This window comes from Panthera onca, chromosome A1 (assembly GCF_046562875.1).
Source record: "Panthera onca isolate mPanOnc1 chromosome A1, mPanOnc1 haplotype 2, whole genome shotgun sequence".
NCBI lineage: Eukaryota > Metazoa > Chordata > Mammalia > Carnivora > Felidae > Panthera > Panthera onca.
In genome coordinates, this window is record NC_138339.1 from 173,289,277 (window position 1) to 173,316,570 (window position 27,294).

The window sequence follows — 27,294 nt, forward strand, 5'->3', positions numbered from 1 at the left end:
CTCTATGTGTGTGGCTGAGGGAGGAGGGGGCAGCCTGGGTCAGACCCTCAGCCAAGCGGTGTGCATGTGCCTCAGCCTTCACTCCCTGCTTGCACGGAACTTCAGAGTCAACCTGAGAAGAGAATTCGGGGCCTTCTCAGTCTTCCCTGGGCATGTGCAGGGCCGTTTAGAAAATCCCAGGAATATGCCAGAATGTCTTAAAACCCTATTTCCCAAAACGTCTCATTCCCCAACCTTTCGTCACTGGATTTTGACTACTCTGCTTTCATCCCAACCGTTTTCTGTTGCCTCAGGGAGGAGTAACTAAAACATTTGCCCATAAATGTTTTCCTCAAATTGGGTTTGCAGCTCTAACACTGTTATGACTCAGTCAGATAAAGCCCTGGTTTTCAGTGGGTTTTCTAGGAAGTCACCAGACCGTTCAAACAAAAACTAGAATTCTTTCAGAATGAGGTCCATTGTACTTTCTCCAGTATTGGTACTGGAATTCAGGCTGTTGTTGTCAAGGCTACTGATAAGCTTGGTAGCAGAAGATAGAGCTGGGATACCTTACCACACCACAAATCTCACTGCTCTTACTGAGACTCAGCCATTTTTCTTCAATAAATATTCTCAAGGTTGCTGCAAGCTTTTGGTTAGTTTTCATAGTTCTTATGATGTTGACTTCCCCCCCCCCCCCCGATTTTCTAGTTTTTTGTTGCTTTTATGTAAGGGTGGAGTTTTGGAATTCCTTAGCCATTTTGCTGATGCCACTCCCTCAAGAAAACCCAAAGGTATAAATTATAAATCTGTTAAGTGTTTTGCTTCTCTCAGAAAGAGAGTCATCGTGTAACACCATGACCAGCCTTGTGTCCTTTTGCTGACCTGTGTAGCTCCTAGGACACTGAGGAGGTTGTCTGGTAGGTTCTACTCTGTTAATAACAATGTCTTTTATTCAGTATCTTGGCAACCCAGTAGATACAAAGGCCAGAGTTCCGATCAACAAAACTAATAGAGGTAGTTCATTGGAATTTCAATGCCAGCTCTCGATGCAGCTTTGTGAGGTCACGCTCACAAAGCTCACAAAGCTCATTGCTGCTGCTTCTGTAAATTTACTTGAAGTGAGAAATGGGCAGTTCAGTCTCTGGGCCTCTGCACCCAATTTCCATTGTCTCTGTAGTTCTCCAAAGTGGATCAGGGTATCACGTAGGTGAGTTTACCCAGCACCCATGCTATAAATTGGGCCATTGCTGTAGTGTTCGTTCTAACTGCAGTATTTGTGGTAAGAATCACCAAGGGCACTTGTTCTACATGGAGATTCCTAGGCCCTGTTCTGAGATTCTTGCTATTTGGTAGGTCTGAAGGTCGGCCAAGGAATCTGCATTTTCGGTAAACACCTCCAGCTAGTTTGATCATATTAAAAGTGACTCTGCTTCCAATCATTAATCAGGTTCAGTGGGACAGGTACATAAAGCATTATAAGGCCAGTTTTTCACATAAAACCAATATTAAGTGATCAGGGGGATCAGATATTCACATCCTCTACTCTGGTGCCTTTTCCTCCACTGGCCTCAGATTCCCAGAGAACAATGAACTGATCTAGACACTGCTAGAGTCTACCAAGATTTCCAGTTCATAGGGGATTCCTAGCATATTGCCAGGATCTTTAGAACTGTTCCCATTACCTTCACATCTTGGCAGGAGTTATCTCAGAAACATAAACAAGATATATCACTACCTACTTTTCCAGGGAGACTGAAGTTCTCCCTTCTCCCTCCCCTCAGTATTACCAGGACAGATGGTAGCAGAAGTAAGCTAATCACAGGTCCCCATCATACTTGTTAACCACAAAATGGAAATTGTTGCAGCTGACCCAGTTACCCCTGCCTGCGTGTCTTTATGGACTTCTTCAGTACGTCCCGGACTGAACCATCTCCCTTTCCTGTCCTCTCCCCTCAACAGCCTGCTTCTGTTACAGCTGCTGTCTCAGTGTTGGTATGCTGCTCCTTTCTGAAAGCCATGAATTACCCTAGATTTTCCCTCTTACTTGTCCCTCTGTGTGTGTGTCTCTGAATTTAGTCTTCTCTCTGAAACCACTGCCTCTGACTTGGTTCAGCTCTCCAAAACCTCTAGAACCCTGCAGAAGCTGCCTAATTTCTTCAGTCCCAATGGTCTCCTCCCTCCTTTCTTCTGGGACTTTCAGGGGCATGTGATAGACCGTTTGCCTGTGTCGTTCATCTCTCTTACCCTTTGTTTGAATTTTTGCACTGTTTTTTTCTCTGTGTACTTTAGTTAATATACACTTGATTGACCTGTCTCCAGCTGACTTATCACTGTCTTCCTCCGTGGCCAGTCTACAGTTAAGAACTGTAAGAACTAATTAGGAGGATTTAAGTATAGAGTTTTAGAATCTAGAATATCCCAGGGCGCCTGAGTGGCTTAGTCAGTTAAGCAACTGACTTTGGCTCAGGTCATGATTTCACAGTTTGTGGGTTTGAGCCCCATGTTGGACTCTGTGCTGACAGCTCAGAACCTGGACCCTGCTTCGGATTCTGTGTCTCCCTCTCTCTCTGTCCTTCACCTGCTTGTGCTCTGTCTCTCTCTTTCAAAAATAAACATTTTTAAAATTTTTTTTAAAAAACTAAGTAAAATCTAGAATATCCTGCTGGCTCTTTTTTTAAAAAATAGGTTTTTCTCTTAACATTTTCCATCCTTCCATCCATTTTCTTTTTATTTTTTTAAAGTTATTTATTTTGAGGGAGAGGGAGAGAGAATGAGCAGGAGAGGGGCAGAGAGCGAGGGAGACAGAGGATCTGAAGCGAGTTTAATGCCGATAGCAGCAAGCCCGATGCGGGGCTCAAACTCACAAACCATGAGGTCATGACTTGCGCCGAAGTCAGATGCTTAACCGACTGTGCCACTCAGGTGGCCCTATTTTTGTTATTTTTTTAATATGTAAATCATTAAAGTCCTTGTGTAAGTCCTATGTTATCTGGTTTTTCTCTGGTTTTTCTCTTACGTTGTAATATTTGGTCTTTTATTTACATGGCAGTTTTGGAGAGGAGCCCCAAATTGCCGATGTAAAGTCACAGAAGCAAAGGCTTGTAAGGTTTGCCCAGCAGTCCAGGCAGCAGGCCTCCCCCGGCTCTGTTGAGGCAGGTTTCTGGGCTTTGTGAGAGCTCTTCTGCTGTGTGTCTCACTTCTAGGGGCTAGCCCTCCCTCTCCCTTTCTCAAAGCACAGTGTTTACCAAAGTCTTAACACTTTGAACTTCAACTTCTGTCTCCTTATTACCATGCCCTGGCTGCAGTTTCAACTTCCCAGTGTCAATTCCCCCTAGCTTCTTTTTTTTTTTTTTTTTTTTTCCTTTGGCAGTGTTGAGGCGGGTATGTGTGTGTATGCTCACGTGTGCAGGTTAGTAGTCAGCAAATGAGAGGAATCTGTATAAAGACGGTTTGTTTTCTTCCCTGCAGTTTCCTCCTCTCCTGGATTCTCCCCACCCCCACCCTGGCTCAGTTCCTACCATTTAGGAAACCCTAATTTTAACTTCTGTCTTTCCAGCACAATATGGCTGTCACTTTCTGTTTAAATTAGTTCTTCCAGGCTGCAATTTTGAAAATGCCCCTAGGGATAGAATTGAGGTGAACATGGAGTTTTCCCCTTAATGCCTCCTGTTTTCAAGGATTGTAACTCCTTGACTCTTGATTGTTGGTTGACCTTACCTCCATGTAAACAACGGTTTATATGTTTTCCGCCCGCTTTTAGCATGTTTCAGGCAGGCGGCTTAGTCTAGTGTAAGTAGTTACCTCTTGATTCTAATTGGCTTTCCAAGGTATCATGTTTTATTTTCCTTATGTCTGAGGGTTTAAATTTGAGAAGGGAGGTGGAGGACCTCATTGCCTCCTCTACTGCTGATAATTAAGATAAACACTTATCTCTCTCAAATAGTTTATGGAGAGTAATTTCTATGCAATCTTACCTATTCATTTTTATTGAGAGAGAACACGTGCGAGGGTTGGGGGAGGCTACTGGGAGAGGGAGAGAGAGAATCTTAAGCAGGATCCACACCCAGCGTAGAGTCTGATGAGGGGCTTGATCCCATAACCATGAGACCACGACTTGAGCTGAAATCAAGAGGCAGGCCCTCAACTGACAGAACCACCCAGGCACCCCCAATTTTATTTTTTAATATGAAAAACAAACCTCAATAGAAGTCAGTTCTGGCGGGGGAAGGCTTACTCTTAAAGGCCATGGTAATAAAAATTGTTGTACATGATGTATTCCTTAATGTAAAGAATATTCAACTGGCTTCTTCCATTTAATCAGAAATATATAAATTTCTGTGTATGATTTTACTTGTTTGATAGAATAAAAATTGGCTTTGAAAATGATTTAAGTGTTAATATACTTAAAGATTTCTGGATTCTTTTCTAGTGGATCAATGACCTAGAAAATGATGATCTATACGTTACATGGCCTACAAGTTGCCAGGAGCTTCTAAAGCCAGTGTTCCCTGGAACTGTACCTTCCATAAGGCGTAATTTTCATAATTTGGTGAGTTTTATTTTGACATTTTATATACATCTTTTATAGAGATGTCAGCATTCTTTTTGGATTACCTTGTTCTTGGTAAATAGGCATCTGTGTAATAAGAAGGGAAATACTTACCTGATGCAACAAGCTTAAGGTGGCATGACTGACTGTCCAAAGCCAGCAGTGTCACATAATCTGCCTCTTCTTGTTTACATGTGCTTTTATAATACCAATATGATATTGGTGGTGAGTTACTTTTACATTTTCTGAAAGGAATTTGGTTGAACTTTTTCCTTCTGTATAATAAAGAACTAATGATTAAAGTTTAATACATTTCAGGGAAAAACACATAAATATCACTTTACCATCCATGTCTGAGTTCACTATTACAATATTAAATAACCTTATAGAACTTTGAAATATGTAGAAAATACTTTTTTCCCCACAAAGACAAATTTCCTACAGCAATGTAGAGAGAGCAGTTATGTTAATGCTATTTTTTTTCAAAATTCAATTACTATCTTTTAAAAATATTAAAATCCAGTGCACATTTAGAATACTATATTTCACTTCACATAAAAAATTTTTCTTTGTGCTATGGTTCAGAAAGAGGATGAATAATCTGGTAATTAAATTCCATGTCTTATTCAGATGTGCAGCCTTTAGAAATCCTTCATTATCTGTGAAATTCTTATATAAAATTCTTTAGTATTGCTAGAAATTTCTTTAAAAAAAGATTGTACCTTGAATTTCATACTTTTAGCTACAGGAATCAGACTAAACTTGAATTTCATGAAAATTCCAAAATGTTAAAACAAAATAGTGATTATAAACTATCTACTTTCTTTTAGGTTCTGTTTATTGATCCTGCCCAAGAATATACCTTGGACTTTATAAAACTTGCTGAACTTCTCTATTATCACAAAATTCCTCTTAGGTAATTGTCAGTTTATAACATTAAACTATCAACTGAAGGAAATCTGTGAAATTCATGTTGTATTAAGGAGTATTGCATCGAGTGTTAATGTGGGATTCAAAGCAATGGTGGTCTCTAATGCCCAACACAACACAGCTCTGTTGTGAAGTATCATTTACCTTTATGATCGACTATGTTAATCAAAGCTGCTTGGTAATCTCATTTATCCCGTTATTTCCTGAGAGAGTGATCTGATTACTTTGGGTGCTTATAGATGGATCCATTTCCCTGGGATTGGGTTAAGAATACACTTTCCCTTTTTTTTTCTTGGAAAAACACAATTATTTAATAATATCGCCACCAGAGAGAGTTTGACAGTTTGGAGAAATCCAATAGTAGGCGGATGTTGGTGAATAGACATTACAAATCAAACCTTTTCAAATTAAGTACTTCCCCTACCCCTCTATTAACACATTCCGTCCATCTAGATGTTATAGTCTAGTAATGTTTAAAAATGGTGGTTGGTTGTGACTCAAGGGGTAGTTGTGACATTCCTTCTTCACCTTCTTTTCCCAGAATTGGTTTTGTGTTCGTTGTTAACACGGATGATGAAGTTGATGGAGCAGACGATGTCGGTGTCGCTCTTTGGCGAGCTTTCAACTATATTGCAGAAGAACAGGATGTGTCACAAGCGTTTATTTCTGTAGTACATGTGAGTGTGTGCATGAGGTATAATTTCTTTAGAAAGTATAGTGGGTTTTCCTGCACTATTCCTGTAATTATTATCATTTATTATTTTTATCTTTCAAAGTTTATAAAAAAATGATTGTGAGGATTAATACAGATGATGAATTTAATTCTTGCAGCTTCTACCTGAAATACATAATGTCGTCCCCACTTTACAAATTAGGCAACTGAGACTCTGCCAGAGTGGATGAATTTTCTTGGGTTTATTCAGCCACTAATGGAATTTAGATTGTATATAGAAGTTTAGAAGAAAACATACTCATAGAAAATGATTAGTCAAGGATGAATTCTTGAATGAGGTCTTGAACAAGATTATGAATAAAAGAGGTTACTGCAAAGTTAAACATTCTAAATGACAAAATATGTAGACCCTCCCTAGAGAATTTCAAAGGAGAAGGAGATCACTTCATGACAGCAAATTGAGGGGGAAATGGTAGGATGGGTACTGAGTTTGACAAAGAGATGGTATAAGAAAAGTTAGAAGTTGGTAAGGACCTGATTAAAGAACAAGAGGTGAGAAGATTATTTTGTAATTGAGGTTTTGAAACTACTATGGCCCATCATGGAAAAGATATATTAAAGAACTATATTGTTATCATTAAGGATGTCAGATCATAGATTAAAAACTAGTTTCATTAATTCATTGGTCTTTTGCTTTCAACCGTTATTACAACAAGGACTGGTTCTTCTTCAAAGTGAGAATGAAATTACCAAAGCCCTGTAAACTCCCTACCCTGCTTCCGTAGCCCCAGGAAAACCACTAAATACCTCATTCATTCACTGTCCTGGGACACAGAAACAACCTGCACCTCAGTGACTTGGCGATACACTTTGTTCTGTAAGAGTGCTGTGGAATATGTGTCATTCTTGTATCTCGGTCTGTTTTACTAACTGATTAGTGTAAGAGTTTATAAGGACTTCAGATTGACATATCTTTTATTGAAGTCTGGCTACCTTATTGTAAAAGGATCAGTATGACATTCAAAACTAACGAAACTTGAAGACCTTTGAAACTCTCTTTAAGTAATCTTAATTCTCTCCTTTGACTCTTATATCAGACATTAATTTGCATATGATGGCATATTTCTCAATCGCTTGCCTTTTGAATTATCTACTGTGATGTTCAGCATAGTACTGTAGTATCTTAGAAAAACAAATTACATTTGAAACCATAGGATTCACTACAAAGCAGCATAAAAGTATTAAATGTGTGCCATAGCCTACAAGTTGTGCTAACTTATTAGAGGAAAGAGAGGGAAAAATGAATGAGGAAGGAATACCTATAACATACTAGAATTCACCAGGGTCTGAAGTGTGAGAATGGTCATGGTTATTCAAACTATGTATGGTCTTGGGGCACCTGGGTGGTTCAGTTGGTTAAGCATTCAATTTTGGCTCAGGTCATGATCTCACAGTTGGTGATTTCAAGCCCAGTGTCAAGCTCTGTGCTGACAGCTCAGAGCCTGGAGCCTTCTTTGGATTCTGTGTCTCCCTCTGTCTCTGCCCCTTCCCAGCTTGTGCTCTCTCTGTCTCACTCTCAAAAATAAATAAACATTAAAAAAAACAACAATGTATGCTCTTGACCCTAAAATTTCAGTAGCCCATGGAAAAGTAAAACATGATTGAGCTAATACCATTCTGTTGTAAATGTATTGTATCCTTTAGGTGACTTAGCTTCACTAATTCAGAATAATTTGAGCAAAATCTAGTCTTTTAGTAAAATACCTGAACTATAAAGTCTCTTTAATATTATTCCATTGCTTTCATGAGAAAATTATTTTATCTATATGAAATAATTTGAAAATATAGTATCAGAAAGAAATATTATAGCAGACAAAATTATAAAAGTCTATGAAAATTATTGAAATGTGTTAGAGAGTTATGGTAGAGTAAGTACAGTATTTATAGCAAAACAATTGACTTTGTATCTCAGCTCTCCACACTGGCTATCCAGACTTACAAGTAATTTGATTTTCTCTTCCTACCTTACAAGATTAAGATCCGAAAAATAGGATATTACATAGTTGATGAATATTTGTTGAATGCGTGTTTGAGAATGCAAAAGTGCTTTAAGACTTTAACTTTTGGCCATGATAGGTAACTGACAACACATTAACCATCTCACCATAAGCACAAAACTGGACAAACAACATGAAATAAGTTTATTTTCAGAAGTTCAACGAGAAGTAACACGAACTAGGATCTTTCCAATTCCGTGCTACTTCAGGAGAAATACCAAGAAGAAACACAAAGAAATCCTTTAGGCTGAAAGGAAATGACACCAGATGGTAACTCAAATTCATACACAAAAATGAAATGGTAACCATAAATAAAAATGTAAATATACGGGTGAATATAAAAGGCTATATGAATATATTTTATTGTGTTTGAATTGCACAAGATTGACTAAAGCAGATTTTAACATATAGATGTAGTACAAATGACAATAATTGTACAAAGGAGCAGAGGATGAAATGGATCTATTTTGGGACTTAAAATTTAACATTTGTCAACATAAAGTTAGGATTAATAGGAAGCAGAGTGGAGTAAATTGGCACAACTGAATATGCACATGTAAAATGATGAAACTGGATCCCTATCTTCTACCATATACAAAAGTTAACTCAAAATGGATTAAAAAGTTGAACATAAGACCTGAAACTGTTTCCTAAAAGAAAGCATAGAGGGTAAGTAAGCTCTTCGTCATTGATCTTGGCAATGGTTTTTGGATTTGACAACAAAGTCAAAGGCAACAAAAACAAAAACAAAAAAAAAAAATAGGGGGTTTATATCAAAATGAAATATGTCTACACAGCAAGGGAAACCATCAGTGAAACAAAATGGCAACTGTGGAATGAGAGAAAATATTTGCAAACTACCTATTCGGTAAGGAATTAATATCTGCAGTATACAAGGAATTCATACAGCTCAACAGCAACAAAACAAAATAACTCACTTAAAAAATGGGCAATAAGGGCTACCTGGGTGGTTCAGTCGGTTAAGCGTCTGACTTCGGCTCAGGTCATGGTCCCGCGGTTTGTGGGTTTGAGCCCTGCGTCAGGCTCCGTGCTGACAGCTGGGAGCCTGGGAGCCTGCTTCGGATTCTGGTCTCCCTCTATCTCTGCCCCTACACCGTTCCCGCTCTCTCTTTCTCTAAAAAATAAATAAGCATCAAAAGGAAAAAAAAAAAAATTTTTTTTAAAGGGCAATAGAAGGACTCCTGGGTGGCTCAGTCGGTTAAGCATCGACTTCCACTTAGGTCATGATCTCACAGCCTGTGAGTTGGAGCCCTGCGTCGGGCTCTGTGTTGACAGCTCAGAGCCTGGAGCCTGCTTCAGATTCTGTGTGTCTGTCTGTCTGTCTCCCTCTCTCTCTCTCTCTGCCCCTCCCCCACTCGTGCTCTGTCTCTCTCAAAAATAAAACATTTAAAAAAACTTTTTAAAAATGGGCAATAGATCTGAATGGAAATTTTTCCAAAGAAGACATAACGATGACCAGCAGGTGTATGAAAAGATGCTCAGCTTGATTAATCCTCAGGGAAATGAAAATCAGAACCCACGATGAGCTTTCACCTCAGGTGTCTGTTATCAAACAAACAAGAAAACAAATGCTGGCATGATGTAAAGAAAACAGAACCCTCTGAGACTATAACTGGTATAGCTATTATGGAAAAGTCTGGAGGTTCCTCAAGAAATTAAAATTGTAGGAGGTTCCTACAATTTGAACCAGCAATCCCACTTCTAGGTGTATTTCCAAAGGAAATCAGTATCTCAAAGAACTGTCTGTACTCCCACGTTTACTGAAACATTATTCATGAGAGCTAAGGTATGGAAACAATGTAAGTGTCCATCAGTGGATGAATGGACGAAGAAAATGGTGTATCATATACATGAATTAGAACATCAGACTTTAAAAAGAAGGAAATCCTGCCGTTTGCAACAACATGGGTGAATCTGGAAGGCATTAGACTAAGTGACATATATCAGACAAAGATAAATACTGTATGATATCACCTGTCTGTGGAATCTAAAAAAGCTGAAGTCTTGGAAACCGAGAGTAGAAAAGTGGTTGGCACAGGGCTGGGCAAAGTGAGAAAATGTTAGTCGAAAGGTATAACTTCCAGTTTTAAGAGGAATGAGTTCTGGAGATCTAATATACAGCATGTTGACTATGGTTTGATGATACTATTCTGTGTAACTGAAATTTGCAAAGACTAGAATTTTAGTGTTCTCACCAAAAAGAAAACCTGTGTGCAGCGATGGATATATTAGTTAATTAGTGGTGGCAGTTCTTTCACGGTGTGTTCATTTACCAAATTATCATGTTGTACAGTTTAAATGTATTGTGTTATTTGTCAATTACACCGTAATAAAGCAAGAAAGAACAGAAAAATAAGTAAAATTTGTATGGAGAAGTAGAGACCCAAAATTGCTGTTTTTGCTTACCGAGTTACATAATAGTTTAAATTTTTTTTTTTAATGTATGAGAAGATTGGATCATTATATATCTAAGTAATTTAGACATTCTAGCTGCCTTAGATACCTTAGGAATATCTACTATTTTAAAATGACTAATTTGTAAAAGGACTAGTCTCAGTAACCTCATATATAGCTTTTGCTGTATTCAAAATATCATTTTTCTAATCCCTGTTTATGCTTTATAGAAGGCTGAAATTTTTGCTTTTTTTTTTTTTCAGTTACTAAGATCATAGCATGTGCTGCTCAATATGAGAAGAAAACCTGCCCATAAATTGAGAAGCTCATAAAACTAAATTGTGTGATCTAATTATAGACTGCCTCTTTTTAAAGGAATAGGTTACCAGGTTTACACTGAGAAAATGAAAATGAAGAAGAATGCTGATTCCTTATTGTCTCTGGCCATAATGATAGAAGTGAATTGAAACTGAGAATAATACTCTCAACTAATACAGGTCTCCCCCACTCCTGAAGTAGAGCATTCCTGAAACCTTTTGTAGACACAAATGGTATGAAGTGAAGAAGCAGTTACCATCAGTTTATATGGAAAAATGTTTCTAGTATTTTCCAGGACCAAAAACTAACCTCTTTCAAGGCTTTTCTGGTACCTTAGGACACACCTTGCTAATGATATGCACAAAATAAATTAAGCACAGATGTTCATAGACACAATTGAGACTCTGGTGGCTGGATGCTGAGATGCTCCTGAGTGTAGTTCCTGGGGAAGGAGCTTGGTGGGGCCACTGTCCTCACTCACTGCAAAACAGATGCTGAACACTGTTTTCACATTTTTACCATTTTTCATAAAAGCAAAAATCCTCTTTGGATTTCTTTTGGTTGGTGAAAACAGATGTCACTCTTGTAATAGAAAAGTGGCATAATGTGAACTTTTGAGAGGCGAGGGATACCTGTGTATCAAACTGCTACTTAATGGTACTTGTACTTTACTGGTTTCTTCTGCCTTAATGCTAACTCTGTGTTCATGTTTATGTCTCAGCTGAGGTTTCTGCTCAGAGAGGCCTTCTCTCTTGGTGCAGAGGAGTTCCTTTTCCACATGCCTAGCAGAGTGCCTGGCATGGTCTGCAATGAGGGACAAGTGAAACAAGAAAATAAAGGAGTAACAGCCTACCTCATGCCAGTGCGCTTACAACATTTGAGGTGGGGTAGGAACGGGGGGTGGGGTGGTGAAGAACGGAGGTACAGAGGAAGCCTAGAATGAAAATAAAGCCTTTGTGAAATAAGGTATTTGAAATATTTTATACATACCTTTTTAAATGACGGAAACCATCATTTTACTAAGAATCCTAGTGTCTAGTTAGACCAAAATAGAACATAACATAAATTTGTTACAGTATTTTTGAAAGCTATGGAATTCTCATAAAGCAGTTTTTGTTGGAAGAAGAAATATTGTGTGGTTAAAATGATTTATTTATCGGGGTGCCTGGGTGGCTCAGTCAGTTAAGCATCCGACTTGGGCTCAGGTCATGATCTCATGGTTCATGGGTTTGAGCCCCACATCGGGCTCTGTGCTGACAGCTGAGAGCCCGGAGTGTACTTCAGATTCTGTGTCTCTCTCTCTGCCCCTCCCCTGCTCACGCTCTGTCTCTCTCTGTCTCTCAGAAATAAATAAATGTGGAAAAAAAAATTTTTGTAATAAAATTATTTGTGAATGGGGGAATGTGTGTATATATGTATGTATATGGTATACTTAGAACTTACAAAGTAGAAAGCTTGTTTTTATAAATCTGTCGGCATACTCAGGGAAAGAAAGAAAACTAATTGCCATAAGATGAAAATTAATTATAAATCTTTATTTCTACAGATGTACCAAAAAGTGAAGAATGACAATATACTCACTGTGGACAATGTGAAGAGTGTTCTAAATGTTTTTCCAGATGCTAATATCTGGGATATTTTGGGAATTCATTCTAAATATGATAATGACAGAAAGGTAAGTTGGAATGTAAGTTTTTGAAAATAGAATCCAAGAAACTTTTACTATAATCTCATGAATAAAGGATCTCAATAAAATTAACTCATGATTGGGGTTTTAGACCCTCAGACCTGTCGCAAGTTGTACCCCAGTACTTAAATTGCTGTTGACCTTTCGAAAAGTACGAGAAAAGAGAATTCTCAGGATTTATAGGATAGAAAACTTGCGGGTATAATTGTAAGGAACGGGGGGTACCTGGGTGGCTCAGTCGGTTAAGCGTCTGACTTCCACTCAGGTCTTGATCTCGTGGTCCATGAGTTCGAGCCCCACGTCGGGCTCTGTGCTGACAGCTCAGAGCCTGGAGCCTGCTTGGGATTCTGTGTCTCCCTCTCTCTGACCCTCTCCCATTCATGCTCTCTCTCTGTCTCCAAATAAATAAACGTTAAAAATTTTTTTTAAAAAATTGTAAGGAACGTAATTTGTATTTGAAGAAATGGAAAGCTGGCCTTGTAGGTAAAGGCTGGGGCAAGAACCAAACCTGGGAAGATGGAGCACCGCTGGGCCTGAATTTCTAATGCTCCTACAGGCGTCAAGTTTTCTAGATGGGTTCTTGCATTTTGTAAGAGGTTTTAGACCACAGATCTGATCCTGGCTTTCTTGTATGCAGTATTTCTCCATGGTAACGGCGAAGGCCAGGATCACTGGTGTTGTAATCCACACCCCGCCCCCTCCCGTCTTGGCCCCTGTTTTCTCTTTGGTCTTGCCTTTCACGACTCTTTTCTTTCCTTGCTCTTCTGTTCCCGCCACACAGTCGGACTAGTTCAGGTTGCTGCATGGGCTCCTCCTGAGCATTGCTGCACACTGCCTCCCTTCTTTCCTAGCCTGTGCCTGCTTCTCTGTAGTGCTTGGCTTTAATGTTACTTTGGGGGAAAAGCAACACTTTGGAAAGAACTTCTGGGCATCCCTTCCTAACCCTCCAGGTGAGATTAAGTTGTTCATGCTAATTTCACATGCTGAAATAGTACTGTGTACTCCTGCATAATGCTGGTTACACTTGGCTGTTCATTACCTGCCCTCTCACTGGTCCACATCCTCAGTGAGAGTGGGGATCATGGCTCGTGTTGAGTTTTGCAAGCCCAGGGCCCAGTGACTAGAACATACTATGTGATCAGTAAACATCTACTGAATGAAATACTGAGGAGACAAAGCCATCTGAGAGTGAGGGTTGCGCAGTGGGACAGAACGTCACGAGAGCAGTGAAGTTTTAGAGACTGCTGCTCTGGGGGCGAGGAAGGGGGTACAGTAAAGCCATGTATAAGAATTGCTGTGCTGCTGAATTTCTGCTGGAAATGCCTACCCTAAATTTATGGGAGTGTCTTTTGTAAAGTCTAAGATACTGGGGCATGCGAGTGAAGGAGGTTGCTGGGTAAAGTGCTGTCAGGGTGAAGTGTCATAGTTGGATATGGACACGGCCTTCTTGGGAGAGGCCCCAACAGTAGCCCATGGGGAGCCCTCTGGGGCGCACAGGCTGCACCAAAACAGAAGCAGAGCCAGGAGTCCAGTGGTCTCAATGCAATTGAAAGCCAGTGTGGTAGGAATTAGGGAGTTTTTTTAGTCCTGCACAAATGGTTTTCCAAATCATAATTTCAAAAGCGAGAGTTTCATTGATTGTTTTCATGACTCTATCTTCATATAATTAAAAAAAAATTAAAAAGCAATCAAGATGAACGTGTAGGGCCAAGTTGCATAGAGGCATCTCTTTTAATAAAACTATTCACCGGACCAAGGAAATTTAGGAAGAAAATTATTTTTTTACAAATATACTTCAGGTACTCTTAACAGGGAAAGAGGAACCCAAATTTCCTATAGTGATTATGTAAACTCACCAAATAGAAAAACAGTGAATTTTTATATAGCAAGGATCCTATTTGCACAGGTTGAAAGCAAAAGGTTGCACCAGTTGGGTTTTAATATCAGCTGATGGTGAATGGTAATTATAGGAGTCCTGGAAGTAATTCTGTTCTTAAACCTTACATGCTGTGTTTTTCTTCTCTCTTTTTTTTTTTGTTTATTTTTTATATTTTTATTCTATGTTATTTTAATTTTTTAATCTTATTTTATTTTTTTTTTAATGTTTATTTATTTTTGAGAGAGACAGAGACAGAACGCAAGTGGGTTAGGGCAGAAAGAGAGGGAGACACAGAATCCGAAGCAGGCACCAGGCCCCGAGCTGTCAGCACAGAGCCTGACGCGGGGCTCGAACTCACGAGCTGTGAGATCGTGACCTGAGCCGAAGTCAGACGCTCAACCGACTGAGCCCCTTCTATTTTACTTTTTTTAAAGAAGTGGGCTCTTCTCTGCTTGCTACGCAGTGGTAGAGCACAATTTCTAGTCAGACCTTACCTTCCTTAGGGACTAACACTTGTGCAGAAATCGTATCTCTTGAGCCTGCCTGCCTGATAGATGCATAATGGTGATACTAAGAATCACTTCTCATTCCAGAGTAAAAAAAAAAAAAAAAAAATTTCTAATTGATTTGCCCTTTTTTTTTTTTTATAAATCTGTAACAGCCTATTGATTTTTTACTGATTTGTATATGCTTTGTTTCTGTAAAAAAAACTTTTTCTGGTTCAAGTTAATCATAGTATTTAAAACTTTTTGTGGGGTGCCTAGGTGGCTCAGTCGGTGAAGCCTCTGACTCTTGATTTCAGCTCATGTCATGTTCTCAGAGTTCACGAGTTTGAGCCCTGCACCGGGCTCCTTGCTGACAGCGTGGAGCCTGCTTAGGATTCTGCCTCTCCCCTCCTCTCACTGCCCCTCCCCTGCGTTGGCTCTCTAAATAAATAAACTTTAAAAAATTAATGAATAAAGCCTTTTATAACACCTATGTACCTAAGGCTATGAAGTGCATTTAAATAAAATACATTCCTAAGAACAGCTAGGTAAAAATATTCAAGCTGTTTATTTAATTTCAATATATTTATTTAGCTTAAAATATTCATAATCTAAGTTATATGTGGAAAGAAATGGATTCATTTATTCATGTCGATTCTGGGTAAATATAACAGTAGTCTCTGCTGATACACAAATGAATTTAAGTTGAGCTCTCATATAGCCAAAACATAGTACTTATTATCAGTTGCCATAAAAACATCATCTGAATAACACCATGTTATCCTTAAATATTGGTATTCACAACCCAATATTACCGTTTCCCATTAATTGCCTTTTTTATACATACCATATATGGATGTAAATTTCATTTCCAACTGGACTGTTGTTACTTCAAGAAAAGGAGTCATCTTTTGTATTCCTTCAGTTGCACAGCACATCTTAAGTTTTAGATACATTTGCTGAGTTTCTGTTATAGTCATGGGGGATTGAGCTCTTTCCTACCTCCAGACCTTCACTTGGTCTCTCCAAGTCTAGGGGCGTTACTTAAAATATTTAAAAACTGTTGTGGCTTCACAAGCAACCAGTCAGAGAGAGAGTCAACCCGAGGCAGGTCCTAGAGCTGGAGTGGAGTCTTGAGGCCCTCATGCTGATGGTTACCCTGTAATGGCTGAATCATGTCGACATTGGGAGTGTGACAAAGAGGTCACGATGGTTCTCATGGGCAATTGCCATCCCAGGACAGCAGCTATTTACCAAGTGGTACAGAAGTATTTCATTACGTTAGGAAGTGGTAAAGTCTGTATAGTGCAAACCAGCTGATTATCAGCTCTGTTTTTAACACATTTTGGGTAAGTGAATATTTAGTGTGTCTGAGTTTTTAAGTATTCCCTGTTTAGTAAATCAAATACTATGATTGTCCTTCCATTTTTTAGTAACTCTTTTTAAACTTTAAGACTTGCTCCATATTTTTACCCATTTGTGGAGTGTTCTTACTGCAAATGTATCCAAATAGTCAGTAGATCGGTCACATATCTATCCAGAGATTTTCATACAAATAAACATAGCAACAAACAAACCGGCACATTCCTTCACGCACACCAGCCCCCAGAATGCCTCCTGTAGCCATGTGCCCCTTCCTCTAAAGTGAACTGGCCATCCCCTGGGCCTGAAGCACCACTGTCCTTTCTGGGTCTGCCTTTGCTGTTCCCACTTACAGGCTCTCTGATTTATCTCTGGTTTTGCTAGCACTGTGCATTTCCTATTTTTTTTTTTTTCTGATTTTACTTCTCTCCCAAGCAAATATGCTTAAGAGAAAAATTATCACTCCTTTATGTTCAAAAATCTTATACTGTATTTGTGTCTTATTGGTAGTTGGAGTGGGTAACCATTTTTCTTTCAAATTTTGGAGGCTTTTCTATACTGTCTCCTATCTTCTGATAGGCTGTGGAGACCAGTGATATCATTCTGATTTTAATTCTTTTGTCTTCTTTTTTTTTTTTTAATCCAGTTTGAAAGCTTCTAGAATCTTTTTATCTCTGGTGTTTGGAAATCTCATGATCTGTCTTTGTATTGATCCTCTTTCATTCTATGTAGGGAGTATTTGGTGAGTTCCTTCTAATAGATTCATATCTATAATTCTGGGGATTTCTTTTTTCTTTCTCTAATGCTTTCGTTTATTTTCTCTGTCCTTTCTGAGTTTTCTGAGTTGGGTCTCTATTTGCTTTTTCTTCTTTTTTTGTTCCTTTGTCTTTTTCGTTCAGTTTTTTAAAAATTTTCTGGAGGTGCCTCTTGTATCATATTCCTGTTTTATAGCATCCCAGTTTTTCTTTCATGGACACAATATACTGTCTTAGCTACAAGTGTTTTGTGATGTGTTGTTGTGCTCCCTGCATTACCTCTGCCTTCTAAAGCTTCCATTTTCTCATTTGCTTCGATTTCTCTCTTTTGTGTTCGAAGCATTTGTCAGATGTCTTACACTGTCTGGTTGTCTTTCACATGGAAGTATGAAATCCTGAAAAGCGGATCACAAACACATGGGCCTTGTGAGTTGGTGAGCCTCGCTCGGGGAGCTGAGCTGACCTGCAATCAAAGCAGCATTTGATTCTTCAAATAAGAATTCTTTATTTTCTTCTTAGAAGGAGTACATGTGACAGAAGAGGGTGCACCTGTGGGAGGTGAGGGCACGGGTTATGTGTAGGAACCCACTATTGTGGTCCAGCACTGGGTGTGAAGGATGGGAACGTTCCTTGAATCTCCTGCCTGGTCTCCGTCCCCTTTCTCAGCTCTCCACCTTGCCTGCCATCACCGAGGCTGGTCTCTGTGATTCAGTTTCAGCAGAGAATAAGAAAAGCAGAACAGTTTGGATTTTCGGGGTTGAGAGAGGGCCCTTGAGAGCCAGCTGCTCCCTGTGCAGACTCTCAGCCAGTTTCCGCTTTCTCTGCTCTCATCCTCCGTCCGGGATCCGGAGTGTCTCCAGCGATGATGAAAAATATTCATGTTCCGTTCTGTCTGCACAGGTGTGACTTCACTTTTTACTTTGCTCGCCTGCTTTTTGTCTTTTCTCCCGTTTTTCTTTGTGGGCTCTTACGTTCTCTGTTATTCTCACTTTAGTGAAATGTGTGAAGAGAGAAGAAGTAAGCATGTGTGTGGATGAACCTACCGTATTTCATCAGAAACCCACTTTTAAGTAGTGAAATTTGTATTGTTGTGTTATTTTAAGATGTCTGCAGTCATCGTCTCCTGAAGTTACGAATATTAAGGATTTTTGTAAAGATTAGGGACACAGTACACTCTTCAGAAATACTAAATTCCATTTTTGTGTTATGTGCGTACGTGCCCCCTGTTTGCTCTTGGTTCTCTGCCGTCCTTCCCTGCGACTGTCCTGTAAGGATGGTCTACGTCTTCCGTCCCAGTGTTACCCTTCAGCTGAGCTGGGTCTTCTCCACTCCCTACCCCTCCCAAACTCTACTCTAAACCTGCATCCATTCCCTAAACCCCTTTCCTGCCTTCCTCTTCACACCTAGAAAATCATTCCAACTCCTGCATCATGAAGAAAATTGACGAGTTTAGGCCTTTATTCCCTCAGCTCATGTTCCCGTAATTTTCTCTCTCCATCCAAACTTTATCTGCACTTTCAACAGATGTTTATTGAGTACTTCTAATGTTCAAGCACAAGACGTAAAAGAATAGCGTGCAAGGAAGATCTCCTGAAGATTTTTAATAAAATAAAAATGTAATAGAGCAGAGAGAGAAATTAAGAGAAAGAAATAAAAATAAGAATAAATGGTAAACCAGTAGAGTCTCAATCCAGAAGACTCAGGAAGAACAGAGAAAACAAAGGAAAGGAAAGCATCAGAGAAATAACACCAAGAAGTCCCCGAGATTGATGGACATGTGTCTTCACTGGAAGGGACCCCCAGGTACACAGCACATAGAGTGAAAGGGAGTGCTCTGGGGGTGGAGATAAGGAATACGTCTCTGAGTGGGGGATGGCAAGCTGAGTCCTGAAGTAGGACGAAAAGTTGAATCAAAGAAAACAAGGAAGTGACAGGAGATTGACATCCCAGAAGACAGTGTTAGGAAGTCCAGAGTTGTGAAGAACTCTGAGCAATTGGTGTTGCCTCTGTGTGGGTAGCAGTGGAGTTGTGTTGTGTGTGTGTCATGGAAGGAAGGGGGCAGATTGCACAGTGAACAGTGTCTAATTGGAACTCAGAACAGTTGAAGAAGACCGTGGCAACAGTAAAAAGTCTAAGATACTGAGCAGTGAGGTGACCGTGACCTGCCTGTTTTTGAAAGAACACTCTCCATCATTTTGAGTCAGTCGCTGGAGGGCACAGTGTATGGGATTGTCTGTCTCTCAGAAGAGAGAACTGACAGGAACTGACCCACAGCTCTTAGAAGTGGCAGGAAAGACCAGGAGCTCAAAGGGTTTGTGGGTCCTACACCTGTGTTTCTTGCCCCCAAATGCTGGCAAAGTTCACTTTGGACCCCGTTGCTGCCACCAAATCTGTTAAATGACACAAATTCAACGGAGTAACTTTTAAGTTTCTAAATGGCTTTTTTTTTTAATGCTCAAGAATAGGACAGCATCCCCTCTAGCAAACAGAAGGATGATCTGAGGAGTTACACTAAGTGGAAAGATTTTTAGAGAAGGAGGGTGGGGCAGGAACGTTATTAGCAAAAGAAAAGGATTGTTTTGGGCAAGGAGGCTTTCCCTTAGGGGAAAAGCAGGGGGGTTAATATGTAGACTACCTCTCTGCCCTTGTGACAGACTCATTGGTACTGATCTGATGGAAAAATTTCTGAGGGAGACTGAAGCTGCAGTTAGATTAGGTGTTAAGTCCCTGTTTGGCAACTTGTTCTTACAGGGCTAAAAATATAAAATTCAGTGTCATTGGCTTATTTGTGGTACTTAAAGCTTTTGGAATGGGCGGGTGGCCTAATTAGAAATCATGGAGTAAATCAGAAGAGGGCTTGTATTTCCAGCAGAGACATACCCATACCTGGTTGATTGCCCATAAGGATCCTGAATCAAAAGAATCTAAAACCACGCCCATCATCTTCCTTGTTACCCCATTTTGTTCTTCTTTATGCCTGTCCTACAGGGTAGCATCATCATTCACCCTGGCCACCTATGCAAGAAGCCTGATGGCCATCCTAACCCACTGCTTCGCTCCTACCATCCCAAACAGTACAGGGTTATGTTCCGGCCGTCCAGCCAGCTGAATGTCTCAGAAACTGCCTCGTTCTCTCCTTGCCCATCACCCCTGATTTCTGTTCTGCTTTTGCTCTCTTTCCCACGCTATTGTTGTAGCCCATGAGCGACACTCCCAGGGCCTGTTCTCCCACGTCTTTCCTTCTCACCGTTGCTGCTGTGGTCTTTTTTTTTTAAATAAGCACACCTGATCCTATTACTTAACAGTATTTACCCTCTTCTTAGATGGAACTGACCATGCCCTCCTTGGAACCCCTGGGTGCTATACTCACACTTGTTTTTAATGGGTCCATCTCTTCCTCTGTTAAGCTATGAGTTCCCTTAGGACAGAATTTGCATGTTATTTATGTGCACTCATAAGCCTAATACACAGTAAGTGCCCAGTAAATGGGTGATGGGCATTAAGGAGGGCACTTGTTGGGATGGGCACTGGGAATTGTATGTACAGGATGAATCACTAAATTCTGTACCTGAAACTAATACTATACTGTATGTTAAACTGACTGGAATTTAAATAAAAACTTGAAAAAGAAAAAATTAAATGAAATGCAGTAGCCACGTGGTGGCCCTGGAGGTGATTTCATCTCTGCGTGTGTGTTTCAGCATCTGTAAAATGTGTGTAATGGTAGTACTTAGCTTCACAGAGTAATTGTGAGAATGTTAGCAATGATGGTAGCTATAATAATACATAGTTGTGAATAGCAGATGAATTGGTTAGTAACTTCTGTCATTCCCAAGGTAAAATGCAGATGTTGAGCGCCTTCAGGAGCTGGCCTCTGTCCTGTATCTCACTGCTCCCACACACAGAACTCTCCCCACCGTAGACATAGAAAATTACTCGCAGTTCTAAATATATCTGTCAAGTCATTCAGGGCCCTTGTTTCCTTATGGACCGTGTGTCTAGATGATCTATCCATTGTTGTAAGTGGAGTGTTAAAGTCCCCTGTCATTACCACATTCTTATCAATAAGGTTGCTTATGTTTGTGAGTAATTGTTTTATATATTTGGGGGTTCCCATATTCAGCGCATAGACATTTATAATTGTTAGCTTTTCCTGATGGATAGGCCCTGTAATTATTATATAATGCCCTTCTTCATCTCTTGTTACAGCCTTTAATTTAAAGTCTAGTTTGTCTGATATAAGTATGGCTACTCCAGCTTTCTTTTGACTTCCAATAGCATGATAAATAGTTCTCCCTCCCCTCACTTTCAATCTGAAGGTGTCCTCAGATCTAAAATGAGTCTCTTGTAGACAGCAAATAGATGGGTCTTGTTTTTTTATCCATTCTGATACCCTATGTCTTTTGGTTGGCGCATTTAGTCCATTTACATTCAGTGTTATAGAAAGATATGGGTTTAGAGTCATTGTGATGTCTGTAGGTTTCATGCTTGTAGCGATGTCTCTGGTACTTTGTCTCACAGGATCCCCCTTACCCAAAGCAACAGAATATACTTTCTTCTCGAGTGCACATGGAACATTCTCCAAGATCACATACTGGGTCACAAAACAACCCTTCATAAGTATACAAGAATTGAGATCATACCATGCATACTTCCAGACCACAATGCTATGAAGCTTGAAATCAACCACAGGAAAAAGTCTGGAAAACCTCCAAAAGCATGGAGGTTAAAGAACACCCTACTAAAGAATGAATGGGTCAACCAGGCAATTAGAGAAGAAATTAAAAAATACATGGAAACAAATGAAAATGAAAATACAACAATCCAAACGCTTTGGGATGCAGCGAAGGCAGTCCTGAGAGGAAAATACATTGCAATCCAGGCCTATCTCAAGAAACAAGAAAAATCCCAAATACAAAATCTAACAGCACACCTAAAGGAAATAGAAGCAGAACAGCAAAGACACTCTAAACCCAGTTGAAGAAGAGAAATAATAAAGATCAGAGCAGAAATAAACAATATAGAATTTAAAAAAACCGTAGAGCAAATCAATGAAACCAAGAGTTGGTTTTTTGAAAAAATAAACAAAATTGATAAACCTCTAGCTAGGCTTCTCAAAAAGATAAGGGAGATGACCCAAACAGATAAAATCATGAATGAAAGTGGAATTATTACAACCAATCCCTCAGAGATACAAGCAGCTATCAGGGAATACTATGAAAAATTATATGCCAACAAACTGGACAACCTGGAAGAAATGGACAAATTCCTAAACACCCACACGCTTCCAAAACTCAATCAGGAGGAAGTAGAAAGCTTGAGCAGACCCATAACCAGCGAAGAAATTGAATCAGTTATCAAAAATCTCCCAATAAATAAGAGTCCAGGACCAGATGGCTTCCCAGGGGAGTTCTACCAGATGTTTAAAGCAGAGATAATACCTGTCCTTCTCAAGCTATTCCAAAAAATAGAAAGGGAAGGAAAACTTCCAGACTCATTCTATGAAGCCAGTATTACTTTGATTCCTAAACCAGACAGAGACCCAGTAAAAAAAGAGAACTACAGGCCAATATCCCTGATGAATATGGATGCAAAAATTCTCAATAAGATACTAGCAAATCAAATTCAACAGCATATAAAAAGAATTATTCACCATGATCAAGTGGGATTCATTCCTGGGATGCAGGGCTGGTTCAACATTCGTAAATCAATCAACATGATACATCACATTAATAAAAGAACCATATGATCCTATCAATTGATGCAGAAAAAGCATTTGACAAAATTCAGCATCCTTTCTTAATAAAAACCCTTGAGAAAGTGGGGATAGAAGGAACATACTTAAATATCATAAAAGCCATTTATGAAAAGCCCACAGCTAACATCATCCTCAATGGGGAAAAACTGAGAGCTTTTTCCCTGAGATCAGGAACACGACAGGGATGTCCACTTTCACTGCTGTTTAACAAAATGTTGGAAGTTCTAGCATCAGCAATCAGACAACAAAAGGAAATCAAAGGCATCAAAATTGGCAAGATGAAGTTAAGCTTTCACTTTTTGTAGATGACATGATATTATACATGGAAAATCCAATAGACTCCACCAAAAGTCTGCTAGAACTGATAACATGAATTCAGCAAAGTTGCAAGATACAAAATCAATGTACAGAAATCAGTTGCATTCTTATACACTAATAATGAAGCAACAGAAAGACAGATAAACTGATCCCATTCACAATTGCACCAAGAAGCATAAAATACCTAGGAATAAACCTAACCAAAGATGTAAAAGATCTGTATACTGAAAACTATAGAAAGTTTATGAAGGAAATTGAAGATAAAGAAATGGAAAAACATTCCATGCTCATGGGTTGGAAGAATAAATATTGTCAAAATGTCAATACTACCCAAAGCTATCTACACATTCAATGCAATCCCAATCAAAATTGCACCAACATTCTTCTCGAAGCTAGAACAAGCAATCCTGAAATTCATATGGAACTACAAAAGGCCCCGAATAGCCAAAGTAATTTTGAAGACCAAAGCGGGAGGCATCACAATCCCAGACTTTAGCCTCTACAACAAAGCTGTAATCATCAAGACAGCATGGTATTGGCACAAAAACAGACACATAGACCAATGGAGTAGAATAGAAACCCCAGAACTAGACCCACAAAAGTATGGCCAACTAATCTTTGACAAAGCAGGAAAGAACATCCAATGGAAAAAAGACAGTCTCTTTAACAAATGGTGCTGGGAAAACTGAACAGCAACATGCAGAAGGTTGAAACTAGACCACTTTCTCACACCATTCACAAAAATAAACTCAAAATGGAAAAAGGACCGGAATGTGAGACAGGAAACCATCAAAACCCTAGAGGAGAAAGCAGGAAAAGACCTCTCTGACCTCAGACGTAGCAATTTCTTGACACGTCCCCAAAGGCAAGGGAATTAAAAGCAAAAATGAACTACTGGGACCTCATGAAGATAAAAAGCTTCTGCAAACAAAGGAAATAATCAACAAAACTAAAAGGCAACCAATGGAATGGGAAAAGATATTTGCAAATGACATATCGGATAAAGGGCTAGTATCCAAAATCTATAAAGAGCTCACCAAACTCTGCACCCAAAAAACAAATAATCCAGTGAAGAAATGGGCAGAAAACATGAATAGACACTTCTCTAAAGAAGACATCCGGATGGCCAACAGGCACATGAAAAGATGCTCAACGTCGCTCCTTATCAGGGAAATACAAATCAAAACCACACTCAGGTATCACCTCACACCAGTCAGAGTGGCCAAAATGAACAAATCAGGAGACTATAGATGCTGGAGAGGATGTGGAGAAACGGGAACCCTCTTGCACTGTTGGTGGGAATGCAAACTGGTGTAGCTTCTCTGGAAGACAGTGTGGAGGTTCCTCAAAAAATTAAAAATAGACCTACCCTATGACCCAGCAGTAGCACTGCTAGGAATTTACCCAAGGGATACAGGAGTACTGAGGCATAGGGGCACTTGTACCCCAATGTTTATAGCAGCACTCTCAACAATAGCCAAATTATGGAAAGAGCCTAAATGTCCATCAACTGATGAATGGATAAAGAAATTGTGGTTTATATACACAATGGAGTACTACATGGCAATGAGAAAGAATGAAATATGGCCCTTTGTAGCAACGTGGATGGAACTGGAGAGTGTTATGCTAAGTGAAATAAGCCATACAGAGAAAGACAGATACCATGTTTTCACTCTTATGTGGATCCTGAGAAACTTAACAGAAACCCATGGGGGAGGGGAAGGAAAAAAAAAAAAAAAGAGGTTAGAGTGGGAGAGAGCCAAAGCATAAGAGACTCTTAAAAACTGAGAACAAACTGAGGGTTTATGGGGGGTGGGAGGGAGGGGAAGGGGAAGGGGGGTGATGGGTATTGAAGAGGGCATCTTTTGATATGAGCACTGAGTGTTGTATGGAAACCAATTCGACAATAAATTTCATATATTAAAAAAAAAAAATTACTTGCAGTTGCCTGAGGCTGTGTTTTCTTCCCCCCAATTCCTGTCTTCACATGCACTTCTCCCACTTTATCTTCCCAGCAAATGTTACTCACCCTTTAAGACTTTCCCTGTCACCCCTTCCCAGAGGCTTCTCTGACCCCCTCCTCTCCATCCTCGAGTTTTCTTCCTGGCTGCCGCATGTGCCTCTGTTTTGGCCCTGTCTGTGTGAATCCCTTGAGGGCCGACTTTCAGCTTTGTATTCACAGCATCTTGTTTAATGCTGATGGCATGAATTCAAAAATTGTTAATGAAACAAATGAATGCAGAGATGAATGAATCTCTGATCCAGATAAATGGTATGTTTTTTAATGTTATACTGTGCACAGGGGTCAGCACATCCTGCCCTCCCACTGCCTCTTTTATATATACAGTTTTCTTGGGAGGTAGCCCCACATCGCTGCATCGGTGTATACCCCTGCTACACTACAGCATCAGAGCTGAGTAGTGGAGACAGTGACTGGATGGCCCACAGAGGCTGCGATGTGTGCTAGCTGGCCCTTTACAGGAAAAGCTTCCTGATTCTTGCTCCATAGGTAGATTACTTTGCTTTAAATAATGTTTGGAAAGGACAAATGAAATTAGCACAATTAACCTTTTTTTCCTGTGGCGTATCAAAATGCGCCAATGCCCGTCCCTTCTTTTACGTATGCATTTCTTTTCCAGACAGACATTTTTCAGTTTAACTTTGATATTTTTGAACTAAATAGGTGGGAGCAAGCTTTTATAAGATGACTGGCCTGGGTCCTTTGCCTCAAGCTCTTTATAACGGAGAACCCTTTAAGCTTGAAGAGCTCAGTATGAAAGAACTAGAAATGGCTGTTCTTCGCAGAATGATGGACGCGACGGTACATTTACAGAGGGACGTTTTTATGGTAGGCAAGCATTTATGAGGAAGTACATGATAGATGATATTTTTATAAATGATTTTTTGCATTAAAACAACTTTCTGTAGCAAAAGTTTCCATCCTGATCACTTAGTAATGAATTTAAAAGTAATTAACTAAGTTTATCTGTGCATAATTACATCAGAAATGCTTAATTGGAAAAAAATTCAGGTATTTACAGGAATATTTGTTGTAAAGTTTATTGTATGAATCCTAATTGCCTAAATTATTTATTTTTTTTTTTAGATTAGCCTTTAAGTATATTCTGTGCATAACTTTAGAACATATGCCTATAAATTATCTGTGTTACCTAAGTAATATTTTTGTTGTTTCAGGGCATATTAAATGATAGAACAAATGCAGTTGATTTCCTTATGGATAAGAATAATGTTGTACCCCGTATAAATCCTTTGATTTTGCATGCTAAATGGCAGTACCTTAATTTAATATCCACATCAGGTAAAATGATCCATATACTTTCTACAATGCTTACTGAGTTTTGCGTGTTTTATTAAGTGGTTATTTAACATTTAATATGAAAATTTTCAGTAACTGCTGATGTTGAAGATTTCTCTACGTTCTTTTTCTTGGATTCGCAAGATAAGAGTGCTGTAATAGCAAAGAACATGTATTATTTAACCCAAGAAGGTAATGAGCATATTTTATTTTCCTGACTTTATTCCTAAAGTAGCAAAATTTGCAATTTTAGTGAGGTGTTTGCATAATGAATTTGTATGTTGCCATTTGACTAGAGGTCTGGTTTTCAATTTCAGAGTTTGTAGTTTGTTAGGATACAAGGATTGTGCTGGGAAAATACCTTCTACCCTAGTTATATGTTCAGGGGCTCATCTTGGTTTTTTGCCTTTTCTTAAAGCAAGCTGTTCCACTTTTCACCTTTTTAAGAAAGCGATAAAAGACTTTCCAGACTGTAACCTCGTGTCTTATAACGCATGAATAAGAGTATAATTCCCAGATCAGAGGAGAAGTAGTTCTACCCTCTGATTAAACTTCTGGATTTTTGCTTACATTGGGGATTATAAGAAAAGAAGGGAGACCTATACAGGAATGTACTGGGAAATATGCATTTAGCCTGGACAGGGAAGTTGATGGTGGAGCCAAGCCTTGTTAGAGTACAGTGACCTATTCGAAATAGACACGGATAGTTGGAGTTCAGCTGGTTCAGTTTTGCTTTGTTTTATTTGATGATCTTTGCTCTAGAGAGAAAAATGAAAGCCAATATGTGAAAGATAAAAGAAGACTGAGTTT

At 39.3% G+C, this 27,294-nt stretch overlaps 1 protein-coding gene across 2 annotated transcripts in view; it reads left to right on the plus strand.

Moving 5' to 3' along the window:
* The window catches only part of UGGT2 (UDP-glucose glycoprotein glucosyltransferase 2), a 189,188-nt gene that overhangs the window by 87,692 nt on the left and 74,202 nt on the right, over positions 1–27,294 (plus strand). For both annotated transcript variants that reach the window (XM_078432418.2, XM_078432421.2), the window contains exons 13-19: positions 4,412–4,531; positions 5,362–5,447; positions 6,003–6,138; positions 12,471–12,599; positions 25,852–26,016; positions 26,364–26,487; positions 26,578–26,676. In XM_078432418.2, the coding sequence (XP_078288544.2) occupies positions 4,412–4,531; positions 5,362–5,447; positions 6,003–6,138; positions 12,471–12,599; positions 25,852–26,016; positions 26,364–26,487; positions 26,578–26,676 (859 nt within the window). The remainder of the gene's footprint in view (positions 1–4,411; positions 4,532–5,361; positions 5,448–6,002; positions 6,139–12,470; positions 12,600–25,851; positions 26,017–26,363; positions 26,488–26,577; positions 26,677–27,294) is intronic.